The sequence below is a fragment of the Camelus dromedarius genome, chromosome X (assembly GCF_036321535.1).
Source record: "Camelus dromedarius isolate mCamDro1 chromosome X, mCamDro1.pat, whole genome shotgun sequence".
Taxonomy (NCBI): Eukaryota; Metazoa; Chordata; class Mammalia; order Artiodactyla; family Camelidae; genus Camelus; species Camelus dromedarius.
In genome coordinates this window covers 13,011,418-13,030,234 of record NC_087472.1, presented here as the reverse complement: position 1 = coordinate 13,030,234, position 18,817 = coordinate 13,011,418, and the positions used below count along the sequence as shown (strand labels likewise).

Sequence of the window (18,817 nt, the reverse complement as noted above, 5' to 3'; positions counted from 1 at the left end):
TGACTCCAGGGAATTCATTTGCATGATTTAGCCGTATTTGTTCTTCTCTGAACGCTCCCCCCACCTCTACCCTCCCCGCAAAGAAACCCTCTGCTGAGCGACACTGAAACCAGTCTTAGAGAGCCTATTTTCAGTAGATGTAATAATTTAAGTCAGCAGTGAACTCACCTTCCAACCTGGGGAGAGAGTTCTGATGTAGAGGGAGAATTGGGGCGAGTTTGAAAGGAGGGGGTGACTATGGTAAGTGTGCTACCGGCAGGGTTTCCCCTCAGCAAACTGGCAGAGAAAGGTGAAGTCCTGACCAGGCCAGGCGGATTGGGGGGCAGGAAGTGAAAGGCTGTAGTTATAAAGCGCTGCTTGAGGCAGTCTCTCCAAGCGTCTCTGAACTTGATCAGATGTTCTGTTTCCTACAGAGAGATGGCGGCCAGGCTCTGAGGCTGCCTCAAGGCTCAGACTTTGGGGCTCGGCTCTCATCGGTATGTGACAATCACAGCCATCTCTCTCTGCCTTTTCTTTCCACTTTTACTCTCCTGCATTCTTCACAAATGTCCTGCCGGACAAAAAATGAGTGGATTTATAGCCCTGTCTGAACCTGGTCATTACGCCCAGAAAGACCTTGCACCAGACAGGAGAGGGAGCGGTGATCCCACACACAACCCCGGAAAGTCAATCCTTAAGGGGAAAGAAGTCCCCGAGGTCACTACGTGCGCCTCCAGGTAGGAGTAGAATAGGGCAAAACCTTGGCAGTTCAGAGGGAAGAAAATTCCACCGCAGGATCCCCAATCCCGCTCCCCACTTTTGCATTTGAAAATGTTGAGAATTAGAAGCTGATTAGCTCCGGGGTTTTGAAAACCGATCCTGTGTGTCTAGTGAGTTTGCTATGTAGTGTGTTGTGTGCTTGTGTTGTATACACAGGCTAAGTGTACTCGGTGCATGTTTAGTATTTGTGCTTCTGCGTGTGTTTGCTGTGTTTTGTGCGTGTATTTACACTATTGTCTGTTTAATTTGTTGTGTGCGTATGTTTACTGTTTTGTGTGCAGTTTGTTGTGTTACTGGGTTGTGTGAACTTACGATTGTGTTTAGTTGTGTGCGTGTTTAGTGTGGTGTGCGCGAGTTTACTGTGTTACCTGTGTTTGCTGTGTTGTGTCTGGTGTGTCATGTGGGGGATGGGGGTGGCAGGGTAGCCACTACTTACAAACTAAAGAGTCAGTGCTTGGCTCAGACGGAAGTAAGGGAGATGGCTCTAATTGTAATCGTTTCTCCTCGTTTGGGCCTCGGCCGGCCAGCAGCAACTCGGGTAACAGACGGCAACTTGGCCAGCCTGGGTCCGGGCTCTCCTGGCCATCAGGGCCCACAGTGGCGCGTGGGGAGGACGCTGCTAATGGGCCGTGAGAATGGAACTGCTGCTCTCGCCCCAGGGTCAGAGCCTTGCGGCCGCCGAGGAGAGGCATTCTCGGGGTGGTGAGGCGGTGGGGGCCCAAGCGGGGCTGGATGTCCAGCGCCGCGCCGACGGTGGGAACGATTCTTGCGGGGCAGAGTTCATTTGGCCAAAGCGGGTAAAGCGCGCGCGTCGCGAGGGGTGCTTGCACGCTTCGGGCCGGAGGGAAGCCGGGGAGACGCCCGGCTCCGCCCCGCCGGTCGCCGGCTCGAGCCTGGGTCCAGTTCCCGAGCGCAGCGCCAGCCCCGCGGAGCCCACTCGCGGACGCCCGGCCGCCACCGCCTCACCTGCCAGGGGCCCGGCCACGGCCCAATCAGCGGCGGTCGCTCGGCCGCGGCTGCCATGTTCCCCGCTCCGCGCTGCCAATCAGTGCGGCAACGGCCAATGGGCTGCGGGGCCGGGGGTCAGGTGACCGCGGGCCAGCTGGCTCCTCATTGGCGCGCGCCGCGCGGCCTCCCGCTTGGTTTATGTGAGAGGAGTGAGTGATTGACTTTATCAGTCCAAGGACATTACTCTGGAGGCGAAGAGGCTGGGACTGGCGCGGCGAGCGGCGAGCGGCGAGGACCGAGCCTGCCTCCTGCCCGCCGGCCGCGAGCCGGCTCTGCTCCTCAGCGCAGTCTAGCCGGGAGGCCCGTGCCGAGGGAGCCTCCTGGCCCCGCGGTTCTGCGCTCTCGGGGAGAGGAGGGGTGCCCGGGACAGGATTGGCAAACTCCGCCCTCCACTTATTATTTTGCTTATTTTTCTTTGTGCGCGCCTGTTAGTTTGTTAAACCAGATCTAGTCCCAGAGTCTTTTCTCCTCCCTTCTCCCCCCTCCTTCTCCCCCCTCCTCCCCCTTCCAGGTCCTTCTACTTCCCCTCCTCCTTCCTATCCCTCTGCAGGAGACTCTCGCAGCGACGGAAAGTTGCAGCCCCTGATACCGCCTTGGGGGTCTCCCGACAGTGTCCAACCGCCGCCACCCCTCTCCGACTGCGACACTTCGGAGATCTCCTTCGCCCGCACTCTCGCTCATTTCAGCCGGATCGCTGGTGCCCAGAACACCCCACCCATGACGATGCTCCTGGACGGAGGCCCGCAGTTCCCTGGGCTGGGAGTGGGTAGCTTCGGCGCGCCGCGCCACCACGAGATGCCCAACCGCGAGCCGGCAGGCATGGGGCTGAATCCCTTCGGGGACTCGCCCCACGCCGCCGCCGCCGCCGCCTTCAAGCTGAGCCCCGCCGCGGCGCACGATCTATCTTCGGGCCAGAGCTCGGCGTTCACGCCACAGGGTTCGGGTTACGCCAACGCCCTGGGCCATCATCACCACCACCACCACCACCATCACCACGCCGGCCAGGTGCCCAGCTACGGCGGTGCCGCCTCTGCCGCCTTCAACTCCACGCGCGACTTTCTGTTCCGCCAGCGTGGCTCCGGGCTCGGCGAGGCGGCCTCGGGTGGCGGGCAGCACGGGCTCTTCGCCAGCTCGGCGAGCAGCCTGCACGCTCCAGCTGGTATTCCTGAGCCCCCCGGCTACCTGCTTTTCCCCGGGCTGCACGAGCAAGGTGCCGGACACCCGTCGCCCACAGGGCACGTGGACAACAACCAGGTCCACTTGGGGCTGCGCGGAGAGCTGTTCGGCCGCGCCGACCCGTACCGCCCAGTGGCCAGTCCGCGCACGGACCCCTACACGGCCGGCGCGCAGTTCCCCAACTACAGCCCCATGAACATGAACATGGGCGTGAACGTGGCGGCCCACCACGGGCCTGGCGCCTTCTTCCGTTATATGCGTCAGCCCATCAAACAGGAGCTGTCGTGCAAGTGGATCGACGAGGCTCAGCTGAGCCGGCCCAAGAAAAGCTGCGACCGGACCTTCAGCACCATGCACGAGTTGGTGACACATGTCACCATGGAGCATGTGGGGGGCCCGGAGCAGAACAACCACGTCTGCTACTGGGAGGAGTGCCCCCGCGAGGGCAAGTCATTCAAGGCGAAGTACAAACTGGTCAATCACATTCGGGTGCACACGGGCGAGAAGCCCTTCCCGTGCCCCTTCCCGGGCTGCGGGAAGATCTTTGCCCGCTCCGAGAACCTCAAGATCCACAAGAGGACCCACACAGGTAAGGGGGAAGGCGGGCGGGCGCGGGATTCGCCGCGGCGCCGCGGCACCGCGCCACGAAGTCGACTTTTTCAGCGCGAGGCAGAGTGTTGGCGGCCAAAGAGAGGGGCGGCGCCCCTCCAGGGCTGTTCGAAAAAAGTAGCGCTGTCAGTGTCCCTCCACCTCTCGCCCTCCCCGCCCCGCGGCGCTTTTGCCCAGTTCTAACTTTCCGGGCAGACGGCTCTGCGGTCTCAGAAACTAATTGGAATCTTCTCGCGCCCAGGAACCAACTGGCGCCGCCTCTTTTTGTCTCTTTCTGGGTTACTGTGAAGGGACTCCGAACGTGTGGAGAGGAATTGCTTACAAGCGACTTCGCTCTCGGTACACATTCTGGGGAGGCAACCATAGAAATGCTAATGAAAACTAACTTTTGGTTACTTCCGCTCTTTTTTACCCTTGATTGGCACATCTCCTAATTAAATGACTGATACTTTTGTCAAACTATTTTTATTTGGAGTTCCAGGTTCAATTCAGTCCTCCGGGAGGAAAGCTAAAGTAGGAAAGGCACCACAGTTTCGTGGCTTGTTCAGAACATCTTGTAAAACTGTCTGGAGCCCCTGGATTTATATAGTTTTCTCTTTTCGAACGCTAAGTACGCAGACCCAAGCGTTTTAACACGGGGCTTAGCAAAAACCGCTGCATTTGAAAGAGGCAAATTAAAAGGTACAAAGGAGGAACTAAAAGGGATTGTCCCGTTCCCAGTCCATTGTCCCGCCCGGCCTTGGTTACAACGCCGATGTATCCGCGGAACGTGGCCGCGCGTTGGAAGCCCTGGGCCGGGTAGGTTGGTACCACAACTTACGGGAAACTTTGGAGGAGCCATGGGCTTACGCATTCTGCGCGAGAACAAAGGGACTGGCAAGTTCTGGGCCGGCCCTGCCCTACCCCCGCCCCCGACCACCACTCCCCACTCCAGCAGGCTCAACCAGCCCTCTCCATTTTTCCTCCAGGGGAAAGAGATGCCGCAGCCGCCCCCAGTCGGCGCTCCCTCTCCGGGAAGACCGCCGGGCGCTCTGCCTCCCGCTGCTTGGCCCAAGGAAGCTCCCGGGTCCTGACCATATTTCCCCTCCTTTGCGTTTCTGCCTTTTGCAGGTGAGAAACCATTCAAATGTGAATTTGAAGGCTGTGACAGACGTTTTGCCAACAGCAGCGACCGCAAGAAGCACATGCATGTGCACACCTCGGACAAGCCCTATATCTGCAAAGTGTGCGACAAGTCCTACACGCACCCGAGCTCCCTGCGCAAGCACATGAAGGTAATTACCTCTTTATTAGCGGTCGGCGGTTTATAAACACTCGGTCCGACAGCGGGCTTAGGAACGGAAGCGCCCGCGCTGCCAACCCCGTATCCTCCACGTTAAATCCGATTTGCTCCAGCGGTGACACCTTGAACCCATTTCGGGGACCCAGAGGGGGGCGGGGGAGAGCTCAGTGGGGAGGAGGAGGGAGCAGAGGGAACAGTCGGTTGTTTACTGGGAAGCTCTAACCGAGCTCGCCAGGGCTTGGAGGTTGCAGTGGCCGCCTCTTGCCGGCTCAGCCCGCGGTGAGAGCCGAGAGCGCCCGCGCCGTACCCGGGAGTGGGTGGTTCATTGGCTCTTCGGCTTCCGATAAAACAATAGGGCCGAGGAGCGCGGTGCGATTCCCACGCATTTGTCTGAGCCCTCGCAGCGTCTAGGGCGCCCGTGCCACCTTTCTTTGTACCTGCTTTCCCAAGCCAAAGCGGGCTTGGCGAAACCTGGGCCCGGCGTGAGTATTTTATAGGGCCCCAAAGACTAAGTGCTTACCCCGCTCCATCCGCGGAGAAAGCCTTTTTGAAGGGGCATTAATAAACCAGAGTGCTTTATTCCTTTTCCGTAATGCCAGTCTTAGGACTCAAACTGTTTTGGCGAACATCTTCGGGTTTTCTAGACCTCGGTAACGTGGAAATTAAAAACACAAAACCAGAATCAGCAGCATTTCTCTTTTAAGTGGGTCACTGGGCGGTCTTGCTCTTAAAGTGCTTGAATTCTGCTCTTGTTTTTGCTTGCACAATGCCAGTTGGAATTATATTCATTATAATATATACATGTTAATTTTAGGTTCATGAATCTCAAGGGTCAGATTCCTCCCCTGCTGCCAGTTCAGGCTATGAATCTTCCACTCCACCCGCTATAGCTTCTGCAAACAGTAAAGATACCACTAAAACCCCTTCTGCAGTTCAAACTAGCACCAGCCACAACCCTGGACTTCCTCCCAATTTTAACGAATGGTACGTCTGAGGACAAACACAAACACAAACCCTGTAAACCATAGAATGGACCAAATGCATTTTAAAAAGAAAACTGAGACCAATCAGATGGAAATGGAGTTTTAAGGCAAGAGGCCATATGTAGGGCTACATCCTGTTAATTGCAATTGTCCAGGAAGGTTTTTTTGGGGGCAAGATCCAAAAGTAGACATGCCCTTTTCTCAGGATTAGAAAATATGTTTTGGCGTTTGAAGGATTAAAAAAAAATCTTTTCACTGCTTTTTCCTCCCCTTTCTCTTGCTCTCTGCTCACCCCATCCCTAAACGCCTTCAGCTCATTTTAACTCGTCCTGTTTCTTGAGAGGAAGTTATAGAAGGCTTGGTGGTGGTGGTGATGTTAAAACTGATGGAAAATCTTCGCCTTAGTGGTGATTGTTTAAACTCTCACAGTCTTCAACCGTGCCAAAGTCCTGTTATGTCTTGAACTTTTCCTCAAAGCATTACACTTGTGAATGTATTTTTGTCTAATGGGGTTGAAACTGTTGTTCAGTATTTTTTCAGGCTGAGGATGTGATGTTACTCTACACAAGATTGTGATGTTTAGTATACAGTTGCCTTTTGTAATAACTTTTTTTTTTGTAAATACATATCCATTGATGCCATATTTATCGTTTGTAATTTAATTATTGCTACAAGTGCCGGGAACTGAACAATATTTATGGATAAATGTTTTCTAACAAAATTCTGTACAGCTTTTGATTATAACCTCTTTAGCATTAAATTTTATTGTTTTGAAAGAACACAATTTACAATTTTTGAACCACTGACTCCTTTCTCTTATTTTGTAACAGCCTCCTACATAGAGGAGACGTGAGCAAATGAATCTTGTTTGTTGGTATTTATAACTCACTCAGATCCCTTTTTTAATTGTTAAATTATTTTTCTATTGCAGTATAGATTCCTTACAGTGTCAGTTTCCATCTGGGAAGACTCTCCTTTCTTTATCTCTAGCTCAGATAGTTGTTTAACTGCGAGTTTAAATGTGTTTGTCCTGGATTTTCAGCATGCAAATCAGATATTACTGACCAATTCAGTTAGTGGCCATGACATCTCAATCTTGTACTTCAAAGACTGAGAAGCTGGATTTAATCATCCCTGCCCTACATATATAAACATAAGGTAACCTAATGAGTTTTATGTCCCTTAGTTTTTTTTTTTTTATTACCTTACATAAAAATGAACATTGCGGCAGGATGCATGTCTGTCTATTCTATCGAAAGATCACCCATATACCTATATATGTTTGTATCTATGACTTATCTAATCTGCCTATCAAATCTATCTAGCCATCTATATATTTTCAAAAGTAAGCATATGTCTGAAAGAGTGGTGATGAGTAAGGCCAGTTGAGCCATGCTTACTTATGATTAAAGTGCTTCTTAAAAGAACCATAGTCCATTTACAATTTTGGAAGGCAAAGGCTGATTTGTTTTGCTGTATATAGTTCAATTCGTAATTATCACAATTATTCATAACATTTTTATAGCGGTGTAATAACTGCAGCGGTTCTGAAATGATATTATGGAAAGAAAAACATTTGCAAAATATGTATTTTTAAAGTTCATGGTTTGTAGGCAAAGATGTTAAGAGCATTGTTTCCATTAAAATCAATAACAATGAAAAATGGTTGTTTGCTTTGTGATAAAATATTAACAATCCATTTAATCTTCAGCGAAGCAACTCATTTGGACAAACAGTTCTTTTACAGTTGTTATATGAAAAAGAAACTGATTACTATTTTGGGGGGTTGGAGTGGGTAGAGTATTGAGACTTTCTTTTTTTTACTAATTTAGGGTGCTGTTTAATATTGAGAGCCCAATCTCTGCATGAATAACCAACTTGCAAATCAGCAAATAGAATGGTGGAGATAAGGAATTGTAAAGAATTTAGAAATGTAATGAAATAGGCTTAAGTATTCCTTCTTTAGAAGGGGTAATGCTCTAGGTTTTTTGGTGGCAGTCAGTTTGGTATTATACATAATCATTTTGAATTCTAGAATTTTGTTTATTGTTCTTTTTGAAGAAATAAAGTCTTGGCACATCTATTTATGTTATAACATTTTTGTATTTGGTGCCTGATTTTTTCCATGTTCAAATAAATCAACCTTAAATTGAAATGCTCAGAGAACTTCTGATGATTAAAAGAAACTTTGATTTCTTGGATACAGTTGAAGCAGTCTAAGTTACCTACTGATCTTTGTCAACAGACAATTAATTGACAGTTTCTAACTGCAAATTGCTTTGGATGCGATTTTTTTTTTTTATTGTTTGTGGAGAATGGGGGTTATTGCACTTTCCTCTACCAATAGACAAGGCAAGGGGCCTGAATGCCATGAGCCAATTGGGATGACTTCACAAGTGATGAGCAGGTAACCTGGCCAGTCTACCATTCCTACCCCAGACATTCCAGTCTTGACCTTGACGTTGAGGGTGCTGGACCAGATTCGTATTTCAGGATTTTTCCTTCACTTCAAACCAGAGACCATTTAAAATGTTCAGCAAGTTTTCAGAAAGTGTGTATTCATATGATTGGCTCTAAATGTGTTCCAACCAAAGTCTAAATAATGTTTTTCTTCTGAAATATGCATTGAACTTCCAGTTTACTGTTTTCTCCATGAATTCCCTTTCCACTCCCAACTTAACCTTAAATGGGAGTAGAGGGATGGGTTGATTGCAAGATTATTTCAGAAAACTTGCTTCTCTCATCACCTCCCAATTAAATAGATTAAACATTTTTGGAGACATAGAGTTTGATCTTTCCTTAGTAGGCTTGAAATTATTCTACCATAAAATTTTACAGTAGAGTATTGTGTCCTAAGAGTGGAAGATGCCCATAACAAAGATAACCAACATTAAGATAATGTAAAAGCTTTGCCCCTCTACATGATTTCCTCTAATCTGGGTGTAGTATCATATTTCTCAGTCTATGCCCTCTGCCCTTGTCGTTTGTTGCAAAGAAAAGTTTTAGTAGAAAACTTTTCTCACATTTTTTTACCCATAGTCTGACTCTGGGAACGCACACTTACATTCCTGAATTTTCAGTAAATACCTTAAAGAATAAGGCTCTCCCTCTCCCAACAAAAAACTTTGCAACCCTAAAGATAGATCAGCTGGAAACCATGAATGTCAGCTGGATTCTTAGTGATCTACCTGTTATTCTTGCACCTGGTAAGACTTTTGTTAAAAGTCCATTATCTTTTCCAAAATGGGTAGTTTAGCTTTAATATTTCCACTGTTGGGTGGGAAAAGGGGAGATGTCTGTTTTAACGCAGACATAAGTCTGGACTTCATCCAGTTTGGAAGGTTAAAGATCAGCGTCCGGGCTAAAGCAGGGCAGTCGGTCTTAGCTACTGCAAAGGTTGGAGAGCTAGCAGGGACCGCCTCCGCTCACAAAGCCTCCCAGGAAAGTTGTGTTCAGGACTTCCTCGCCCCTCCCCCCTTCTCGCCGCCGGCTGTCTCCTTGTCTCTTCGCCCCGGGCTCCCTCTCCTCCCCCTATATCCATCTCCACCCCTCCAAACGAACGAAGTCTAGCCCTTAAGTTTCTGAAAGAATCTCCACCGGCTTGTCCATCCCCTGAAGCGCGGGATCTCCGCCTGGCAGCTAGGCTGGTTTTCTCTCGGGCTGTCTGACCCTCGAGACCACTAGCTGGGCTTTGCCCCGGGACGAGGCCAGGCGTTTCCGGAAGTCAGGGCTCGGGCTCGGGGTTCTCAGGCCCCTCATCGGGGTGTCCAGGGTACCTGTCCACACACCAAGTTCTTGAAAGGCACGATCGAAGCTGGGGCCGGGGGGTAGAGGACCTCATTTCCTAGGGTCAATTCTCTCGCGGTCTCAGCCCGCTGACCCTTTGACCTCCACCTACAGGGCCCTTGGCGGCCGTAAGCCGGCGGTCGCCCGGGCTCCGAGGACGCTTCGCGCCCCATCGCCTCTCGGCCTCATTAGGCCCGCGGGGCTGTAAAGCAGGAATCAGCCGCTGCCTAATCCGGACCTGGGGTCAATACGAGCCCAAACAATGGTGAGCTCCGAAGGCCACAGCGCAGCGCTGGCCGCAAACTTTGTGTTCCATTCATTTTCTTAAGGCGGTGGCGGCGGTGGGGGTAGGGGAAGGAGGGAGGTACTCGAACGCCCGAAGGCCGATCCCGGCGCCCGGAGCTCTTTAAGCGAGCATCCTCGCGCTCAGCACTCCCTATCTCTTCGCCGCGCCAGGGTTTGGAGGGGGTGGCGAGGCCCAGGGCCTGGTTGGCGGTCCGCGCGAGGGCCCAGGGGCCGGTCCAGAGGGGGCCGCCTCTGAGCCAAGAACAGACTTTGAAGTGGGTTTTTAGCGCGCACGTGTGAGAGCCGCGCCGGGCCGAGCGGGGACCCGCTGGGAGGAAAGAGTAAGCTCCGGCCCGGGCCCCAACCCCTCCCCCGCTCCCCGTCGCTCCGGCCTTTTCAAGCCGCGGTCGGGGCCCTGCCGGCCTCGCCCTGCCGGCCTCCCCCTGCCGCCCCCACGCCCGCGCCGCGCGCAGGCGCACAGCCCGCAGCCGTCGAGTCGGATTTTGCGGCGAGGGGGCGGCGGGGGAGAGTTGAAAGCGGTTTTGCGGCGCGGCGGCCTCGGTCGAGCGGGAGCGGGGCGGAGGGGAGGACTGTGGGGAAGGGGGGCTGATTTTGGGGCGGCTCTCGGGTCGGGAACATGGCGGCCGGATGCGAACCCCCGCAGAGCGCAGCAAAGCGCTGACTGCGGGCTGCCGAACTGTTGTGTGGTTTCAACTCCCTTGTTATTCCTCAGCTCCGAGCGCCTCGCGGGGGAATGTAGGTCGTGGGGGCCGAGCGCAAAATCGTTAAAAAAAAAAAAAAAGACGGAAGCGAAGAAGTTCTTCCAGGGCATCCCGGGCGTGGGAAGTTGGCGAGCCTTCTGAGGGGTGGGGGTCCCGGGCGGGGGCTTGGACCTGAAACCCACCAGAGGCCGCCCCGCCCCCTAGTCCCGACTTAAATCGTTTCCCCTGCGCCCTTTGGGGTGGGGATACCATTTTGAGCTTCGTGCCCGGGTCGGGATGCCACAGCACCTTCGAGTCTCGAAAAATGCCAAGGAGTGGACAGTTGTCTTCCAGGACAATGGCTGGGCCCACGAGCGGAACACATAGGCACCGTTTCCAAATAAAATGCACTGGCTTAGCAGCACGGATATGCCATTGCGAGTCGGACCCTACACGTTATTAGGCCCCGTTTTCTGTATATCTCATTTAAATGTGGGCCTATGAAAAATGGCAGTCTGTGCGCTTTTGTGTGTGCTCTAACAGCTGGTGGTCTTATGGGAAAAGAAAAAAAAAAGGCCACAATCCCGAAAACTTTCAGCTTTTGCTTAACTGCCTTAATGCTGGTGTGTGAAAGAACCCCCTGGTAGCTCTGGGATCACGAGTTCGTGTTTTCTCTGCAGAAAAATGCTGCAGATTCGCCTTTAGATTTCTTTCGTGAGGAAAAAACAATGTGGGTTTATTTTTGTTTTGTTTTAATGTGTAGTTATTGACCCTCCTCTAGGAGAATAAGCGGCAAGAATTCTTTCAGGTTTCTTCTTCGTGGAAGCCAACGGCTGAACGAAAAGAGCCTTCTGGGGAAGCCCACTGTCGAACATTCAGGCTCCCGAAGGTGTGGGGGCAGTTCCCGTGGGCCACCTTGGGAAGGGCCCCAGGTGGGTGGGCAGGTCATTAGCAAAGCCAGCCCAGATTTGGGGGGAAATCTGCAAAACAGTGCCTTTATCTGCAGAGAACAATTGATGGGGTTGTCTTTCCTCCTTTTCAGTGCACAAAGAAGACGGCTTTGGAGCAAGAATTTGGAATATGCATTTAAGTTGTCGTGCTTTGCATTGAAAACCCCTGGGCAATTAAAATAAATGCCTTGTATTTTCTGTCCTTTTCTTATGTGTGGTTCCTGCAAGTCAAAGGGGCTGGAGTCTCTTCTGCAGTTTGGAAACTTGTTTTGAAATTACCACCAAACAGATTTTTACCCCCCTTGGGTGAAGTTTCCTTCCAGGGCTCAGCCACTTCACTCCACCCCCTCACTGGAATAGAGTATTGACATCTTTGAGAGATCAAAGGAAGTAGATGGTGCTTGCTGTATACTTTATTTTTTCATGCTGTTGTTTGAACCCTGAGGTTTGAACTTTTCCCTGGTTAAATCTCTTGGTAGCAAAAGTGTGGAAAATGAAAAGTTCATTAACTTGAAAAATCTTTAGCCAATGGGTAGGCAGTTTATCTCTTTGAGAACTGCAGAGCCCACGTTGTCTCTAAGTAGACTTTAAAATCAAGCTAAAGATGCACTGGTGAACTATGTCCCCCGGATACCTGCGGTGTTCTTTGGGTCATTTGATATGGCAAAACTGTGGTTGATTTTCATTGGAGTTATGTGAATGGAATGTCTGTAAAACTGGACGAATGAAAAATTGGTAGAACTCATATTTGTTTGAATGACAACTCTAAAGAGCACTTCTTTTCCCACTGAGGTTTGGTTTCTACCATAACTATTGAAATTTACAGCTTGAAAAACACTAAGTTTGCAAGAAGCATTTAAAAGGGGGGTGTTCAGAGGACTTGGACTAATAGGAACTAACAGAGGAGCAAAACTTCTTTGAATAAGATTTCTGTTTCAAAAAGTCTGTTAAAGCTAAAGAAAATATGTTTCTTTAAAAATCGTTAACAGCAAACAATTTTGTATATTTTTAATGTGATAACAGTTCAAACTGTTTACTAATCTGAGGAGTAGAGAAATGTGAGCTCTATAGTAACTATAATATTAGCCTTCACCAGATGGCAAGTTTATAGTGTTTGTTCTCTACTAGGATGTGTGTGTTGTCTAATGTGTTTTATTAAAAGACAACCCATGTAAAAGGCCATTTGAACATAAGGTGTTAAAAATAAAAGATTTCATCGTGTTTTATTATAAACTAGCATTTAAAATAACATATTCAGTAACATTTTATGAAATTTTTATAAGAGTCGATGTAGCCTGTTTTGACCCATCTGCAGTTCATTTTTTGTTTTTTTGCCAGTGTTGTCCTGCTTGGTATCCGGGACAGTCTCTAATTCCTGACGAAGAACTTGATACTGACGTTGGTATGCAGCAGCCAGCCCTCCATAACACTACCTATCCAAAATGCAGGGTTAATGCCGAACCTACTGTGCAAGAAATGATTTACTGATGAGGTTTCAAAGAAAACCACATCAATTTGGATGTCTGTTACCTTGAAGTGATCATTTTAAGAGTAGTAGCTTCTTCCCTAGGTATAAAAAGACTATTTTCTTCTTTTGGTGTATTTCATTCTGTGTTGAGCAATCATTTGTGAAATGAAAAAGCAACAAAGCACCCCCCATGTCCCCCTCCCTACCAATTTAGGATCGTAAATGGGAAGATGGAGGTGAAGACTGGCCTAATTCATAACCCAGAGTGTATTATCTCATGCATTGTGTTGACCTTGTTGAAAATCTTTTTCAAATATGTGCATTCCACATGTAGAACTCAAGTGTTTAAAACTAGAACTATAAATACTTGTTTTGTTAATTTCATGTTTGTGTTCAAAAAGCGATTCCCAGGATCTCTGCAATTGTTGCTTGACTTAAATAAAACCATTTAAATTATTTTTTTGTGATTATTGTTTTATTACAGTGGCAACTATAGCCCTTAAATAACCTTGATTAACCTGTTGAATTGGGACAGTTTATATTCTGTTCACATGTTTCATGATATAGCTTGGCTTTCACTGAGCAATAAACTTGGGGGAAAAAAAAACAACCGACTGAACAAGCCCCAACCAACTGTTTTGAGCTCACATTGTGTTCCAGGAGGGACTCAGGGCCAGGTGCTGGGGAGGTCAGGGGAAGAATTCAGAGGCAAGGATTGATTGGGTTGGTTAGAAGGAAGGAATGGAGGTAGGAGAATTTGGAGAAAAAAGCATTTGAACACCACTTTTGGGTGAGAAGGAGAGGGAAAGACAAAGCTGAAAATAACCTTAAAGGAGAAAGGAGGGTCTCTGGAGAGGGGACGCTGCAGCATAGCACATTACATGTATATTATTCAGGAACCTCAAAGTGGTTCTTGGGGCAGACAACTTGTCAGCCATTGATTAGAACACTTACAGAATCATGGAATATAGGTGTTATTAAAGCCCAAGTTGTTGTTAATTAACTAGTGTTAGAGAAGATGAAGACACTTCAGAGAAATTCTTCGAACTCCAGATACTTGATTTCTCATTTTAAATTTAACATCTGTAATCTAATGTAATCTGTGAGTGGCCATCATTCTATTTATTTGATATGATTATGCCATGATGAGGTATTGTAAAATTGCAGCGTGATAGAGTATATTGCTATTGGTTCTTTAGATCAGTTTTATTAAAATTTCTGCTAAGTAGACTGATGCTACTATAATTTTTTAAGTAGGAGGAAAGACAGCTCATCTCTGTCTGATTTTTGTTGTTCATTTACATTGAGAGTAGGAGTACCTGCCAGTCTAGAAAAACTATGATTCTTTGATTCTTAATTCCCTAGAACTTGACATTCTTATATCCCCCTAGAAAGATGTTGGTAGAATTTTTTGTTTTGTTTTTGTTTTTAAGAATAAGAACTGTGTTCTTTCAGACAGGCAGTGGAGTGTTATAATGGGATTATTTTAAAAAGCCCTTGGAAAGGTAAACTACCAAGTTGTGCATGAGCCAGCTGCACTGTGATAATACCTCCTCGGGTTAGCCTAAGGATTAACCAAGAAAATGTCCATAAAGAGCCTGGCACAGAGTAGGCCCTGAACAAATGGTAATTCCCTCCTTTTCCTCTTGCAGGTAGCTATTGTTTCATTGCTTTTGGGTAGTTTCCTATGTTTAATATTATGAGATATTTTACTAAAAACATACAGTGATTTGTACGGGGGTGCAAATTAATGCAGTTTTCAGAAAATAGATGGAGACTTAGGGCATCTTAAGAAATACTGCATTTCATAAGCATAATCACTAGATCAGGCATGTGGGTTTATGAACGTAGCTATGAATATTTAAACAGATAAAATTAAAATGTTATTAAATGCCTGTTGTTCATTATCTTCCAATGAATACACTTATTCTTAGATAAAAATAAGTTGTGTACTTAAAATCTGTAAACATAGTCATTTAATGGTTTTAATTTGACCGAATTTTTACTTTAGTCAACAGCTTAATTTCTTGCTATATTTAAATTAAATGACAATTTTACGATGTGAAAATTGTCATTCACATTTAACGAAAAGATTAAATCTTATGATGTCTTAAATTATTCAGTTTTCCCCTACTAAATTTATGTTAGTATTATGCGGGTGTGACTACAGAGTAATGAGACTGATTTTCTTGTGGGGCTTGAAAGCTAGCTCTGAAGGCAATTCCCAAAGAGGAGTCCCCGAAATGTTTTGACCAATGTCAGCATCCTTAGAATAAGTTTATGGACTCCCTAGGGTGATGGCCTCGCTTCAGATAAAAAACAAACATCAGCCACCAGTCTTACTACTTTAAAGCCATACTTTTGGTTTGTATTATGTTTTAAAAGAATACCCTGATTATTTTATGTTGATGAAATTGAGGCTCGAATGAAAGTGTAGGAATGCTGTATTATGGTGTTATGAAATGTATGTTTTTTCAGTTATAGGTCTCTCTATGCAGTAAAGCAAAACAAAAATACTAACACACTAAGCTCTCCCCAGATGAACTGTCTGAGTGGGAAGTATTTCTTTCCTTCTCACTGATTTTGAGGGCTTGGAGCTTCCCAGAGAGGCGGTACTGCCGAATGATAATGGCTTTTGTATAGAGGCTTTTCATGATTCCTTTCTTCACTGGTTTGTCACCTTTGTCTATCCCTTTCTTCCTGACTCTGCCCTATTAGAAGCCGGGGTCCGCCTTGTTAAACTTATTTTGAGTGTTGGTCGTTTGTTACCGAGTAAGAGCAAGTTTATATTAAATGACCAATTGAAAACTGTCTAGTGCAGTGCTGTAGTGCCTCCTGTGGCCGGACCCTCCTGTAGGTGTGATCAGAATCCAAAAGATCAAGTCAGTCGGCACAGATTTTTCCTATAGAACAGGGAAGGGTGGGTGTGGGGGCAGGAGAACACCCGCTTAGATTATTAGTGAAGAATCTCAATTCCTGCTTCTGTTTTTTTTTTTAATGCACTTTTGGCGGAGGTTGGGGGGGAGTCCATTTTTTAAAAATTAGGTCATCAGAAACTTCATTGATGAAATGAGAAAATTGTTATTGCCAGTGATTCCCTCTGTAAATGTCCCAGAGTCAATAACAGGCTATTTGTAGTACAGATAAATAAGTGCATTTTCACATCTTGATATAAATCCAGCTCATAGAAATTGCTTACAAATGATTCACTAATTTTACCCAGGCAGAACTGACATGGAAAAGCTACACTCATAGTCTATTTTTGCAGCTAATCACCAACAGAGTTTATAATTGGTTGGCGAGCTGATAACATTTCTTTGGAGACTTCACTATTCTTTACAAAAAATATTTAGCCAGGGTATCCACTGAAATGTGACATCCTATTGGTTGTGGTGATAACCCAATACAGAAGGTGTTCCGTTAGCTTTTGACCATTGACGTATTAAATGAAGATGTTCAGTGGAGCAACATCAGTGATTTCAATTGATTCATCAATCGCCAGTATCTAGCAGCCATCATGTTTCACTTTGCTAACAAGCTGATATCCCACATCTGATGCCAACAACTCTGGTCTTTCAAACAAATGACATGTTTGATAAAGAAATCTTTTCAAAATCATTATGCACTTCAGCATTTGTCTTTTCTTCCAGCACGGCATCTGTGCATCTGTTCCATCAGGCATCTATTCCTTGATCACTTAGGCGTCTTCCATGATTTTTGAGCCTGATTTGCGGGTATATGAAGGATGTGAAATGAAGCTTCTTCCATTGAATGCTATGTTGTTGAATACTGAAACACAGTGTTTATGTTCAAGGCACTAGATTTAATCTTGTGAAAGAGAGGGCAGGAAGCGTTCTCACAAGACTTTCTGATAAGACATTGTTGTGAAATAAATTGAGTGGGGGAGGGGAAAGAAGCCCTACTTTAGGAAAAACATTAAGGACATCTTTTTTTGTTGTCTTTGCTATGGGTTCTTGAAACTTCACGCCACTGTTACAGTGTTGAAAAGCTTCAGAGTTTTAAGGCATCTCTCTGAACTGGTGAAACAAAAATTCATGGATGCAGTTCATTCTTTAGTGAGCCCTGTTTAACTGCATAATTTCCTTATATGCATAAAACTGAGGAAGTCTTAATCTTTAGTTTGCATGTGTCTGGACTGCATGCATCTGGCTCCATTAGAGTCCCTGTAATTGCATATTGACTAATTGCATAATACAGCTATTTGAACACTGAATTTAAACCCAAATGCTTCTATTAACACTGTAATCACTTTGGATAAGTGAATAGTTGGAATATACTACTTGAAAATCAGAACGCAGGACAATAACCACTTCCCTATTTTAAAAGAAGAAAAATCTAGAAACAACTTTGAATTTATAAATTAACCAGTATGGTTTTCTATTGGGCAAATATTAAATCAGAAAATGATTCAGTAATTGATAAATGGAAAATCTTCGTACACAATATTTTATCACATCTTCTACACTTGCTTCTTTTAAGTGTTTTAAATTGAGCATCCACATGCAATATAAATATGTTAATTAAAATTAAATCATTTTGAAAAGGTAATTGTGCATTTGTTTTCAATTTGCATTCATTTCTTTAAATGTATGGCCAGGGGCATTTTTTATTGGGCTGGGGGAGGATTGATTCCATAGCCTGCTCTAATTGAAACTTATTTGGTGCATATGTGTTGTTCAATAAAGGAATTGTGGCTTGTGTGCGCACACGTATAACATTCATTTAGATTAAAATGAATGTTAAAATTATGTGTTTACCGTAGTGTGTTGTTCAAAGTTCCTGGTAGAATCAGGAGAGAGCATCTTTAGCTAAAATAGGTGACAAAACCCATTTCTTCAGTGCTAGAAAAACTTTACAGTTGCCGTGCTAAGTGTAAATTGAATGGCTCAAATAATTATGTTTGATTTTTAAATATATCATTTAGAATGGAGGAAGTGGGGAACCTCATTGATCCTCAGGCTGAGCATTAGCCTCCAGCACGTGTAGTGTGTCATGGGCTTTTCCTCTGCCTCTTAAATGATTAAATTCAGGGCACAATCTAAGGACCATTCCAGAAACTTCTCTATTTTAAGCTTTTTTAATGTAAAAATTCTGTTTATTTTTGAATAGGTAATACATGTACACAATTAGCAATTCAAAAGTGTACCCAGTGAAAAGAACGTTCTTTGCCCACCTACAACTCTCAGTCCCCGTTTCCCTCTCAAAAGATAGTCACGGTTTCTTCCGTCCTACTTCTTTGAAGAATGTTCTTGGGCAACACTTTCACCACATTAGACCTTCTAAAACTGAAAGAGTGGCTATATCTAATTGAAGCCAAAACTTCAGTCATTTCAGAAAACATTCAATACTACTGGTGAAGTTATTGTGTATATTTAAACTGGTTAATTCATTAAATGAATTGGATGTTCTGGTATTGTGCAGGAACAGCTGTGTTTATAGGGACAATTGAAGTGGGGAATCAGGAAATGATACAGATAGCTGGAGGTTAAAGAAACTGAGTTTTGCACCTACTATGTGCCTGGCTTGGCACAATGTCCACCAATAAATGAGTGTTGAATAAGTGGATGAATAACTCAAAGTTGTTTTGCATGGAATAGACTTTGTAACTTAACTGACATTTTATTTGTGCTTATTTAGATATTTCCACAGAATTATGTGGGTCAAGGGGCTGCCTGCTATGTAGCTTGTAGGTCACCTGGATCAAAATTTCTTGACCTAGCTCAGATAAACAAAATCAAAGTTCTCATGTCAGGGCCTGGGGATGTGTCTTTTAAACAAGGGGTTCCAGC

The 18,817-nt window shown here is 46.0% G+C and overlaps 1 protein-coding gene across 2 annotated transcripts; it reads left to right on the top strand.

Moving 5' to 3' along the window:
* Positions 1 to 1,995: 1,995 nt before the first annotated feature.
* On the top strand, positions 1,996 to 13,027 carry ZIC3 (Zic family member 3). Of its 2 annotated transcripts, none has more exons than XM_031445186.2 (3): positions 1,996 to 3,532; positions 4,663 to 4,826; positions 12,878 to 13,027. In XM_031445186.2, exons 1-3 carry the CDS (start codon positions 2,485 to 2,487, stop codon positions 13,025 to 13,027), a joined length of 1,362 nt encoding a protein of 453 aa, XP_031301046.2. In that variant the 5' UTR covers positions 1,996 to 2,484. The 2 variants fall into 2 exon arrangements, with proteins under 2 accessions (XP_031301046.2, XP_010991759.3); XM_010993457.3 differs by lacking the exon at positions 12,878 to 13,027 and adding an exon at positions 5,649 to 6,607.
* The last annotated feature ends 5,790 nt before the right edge of the window (positions 13,028 to 18,817 follow it).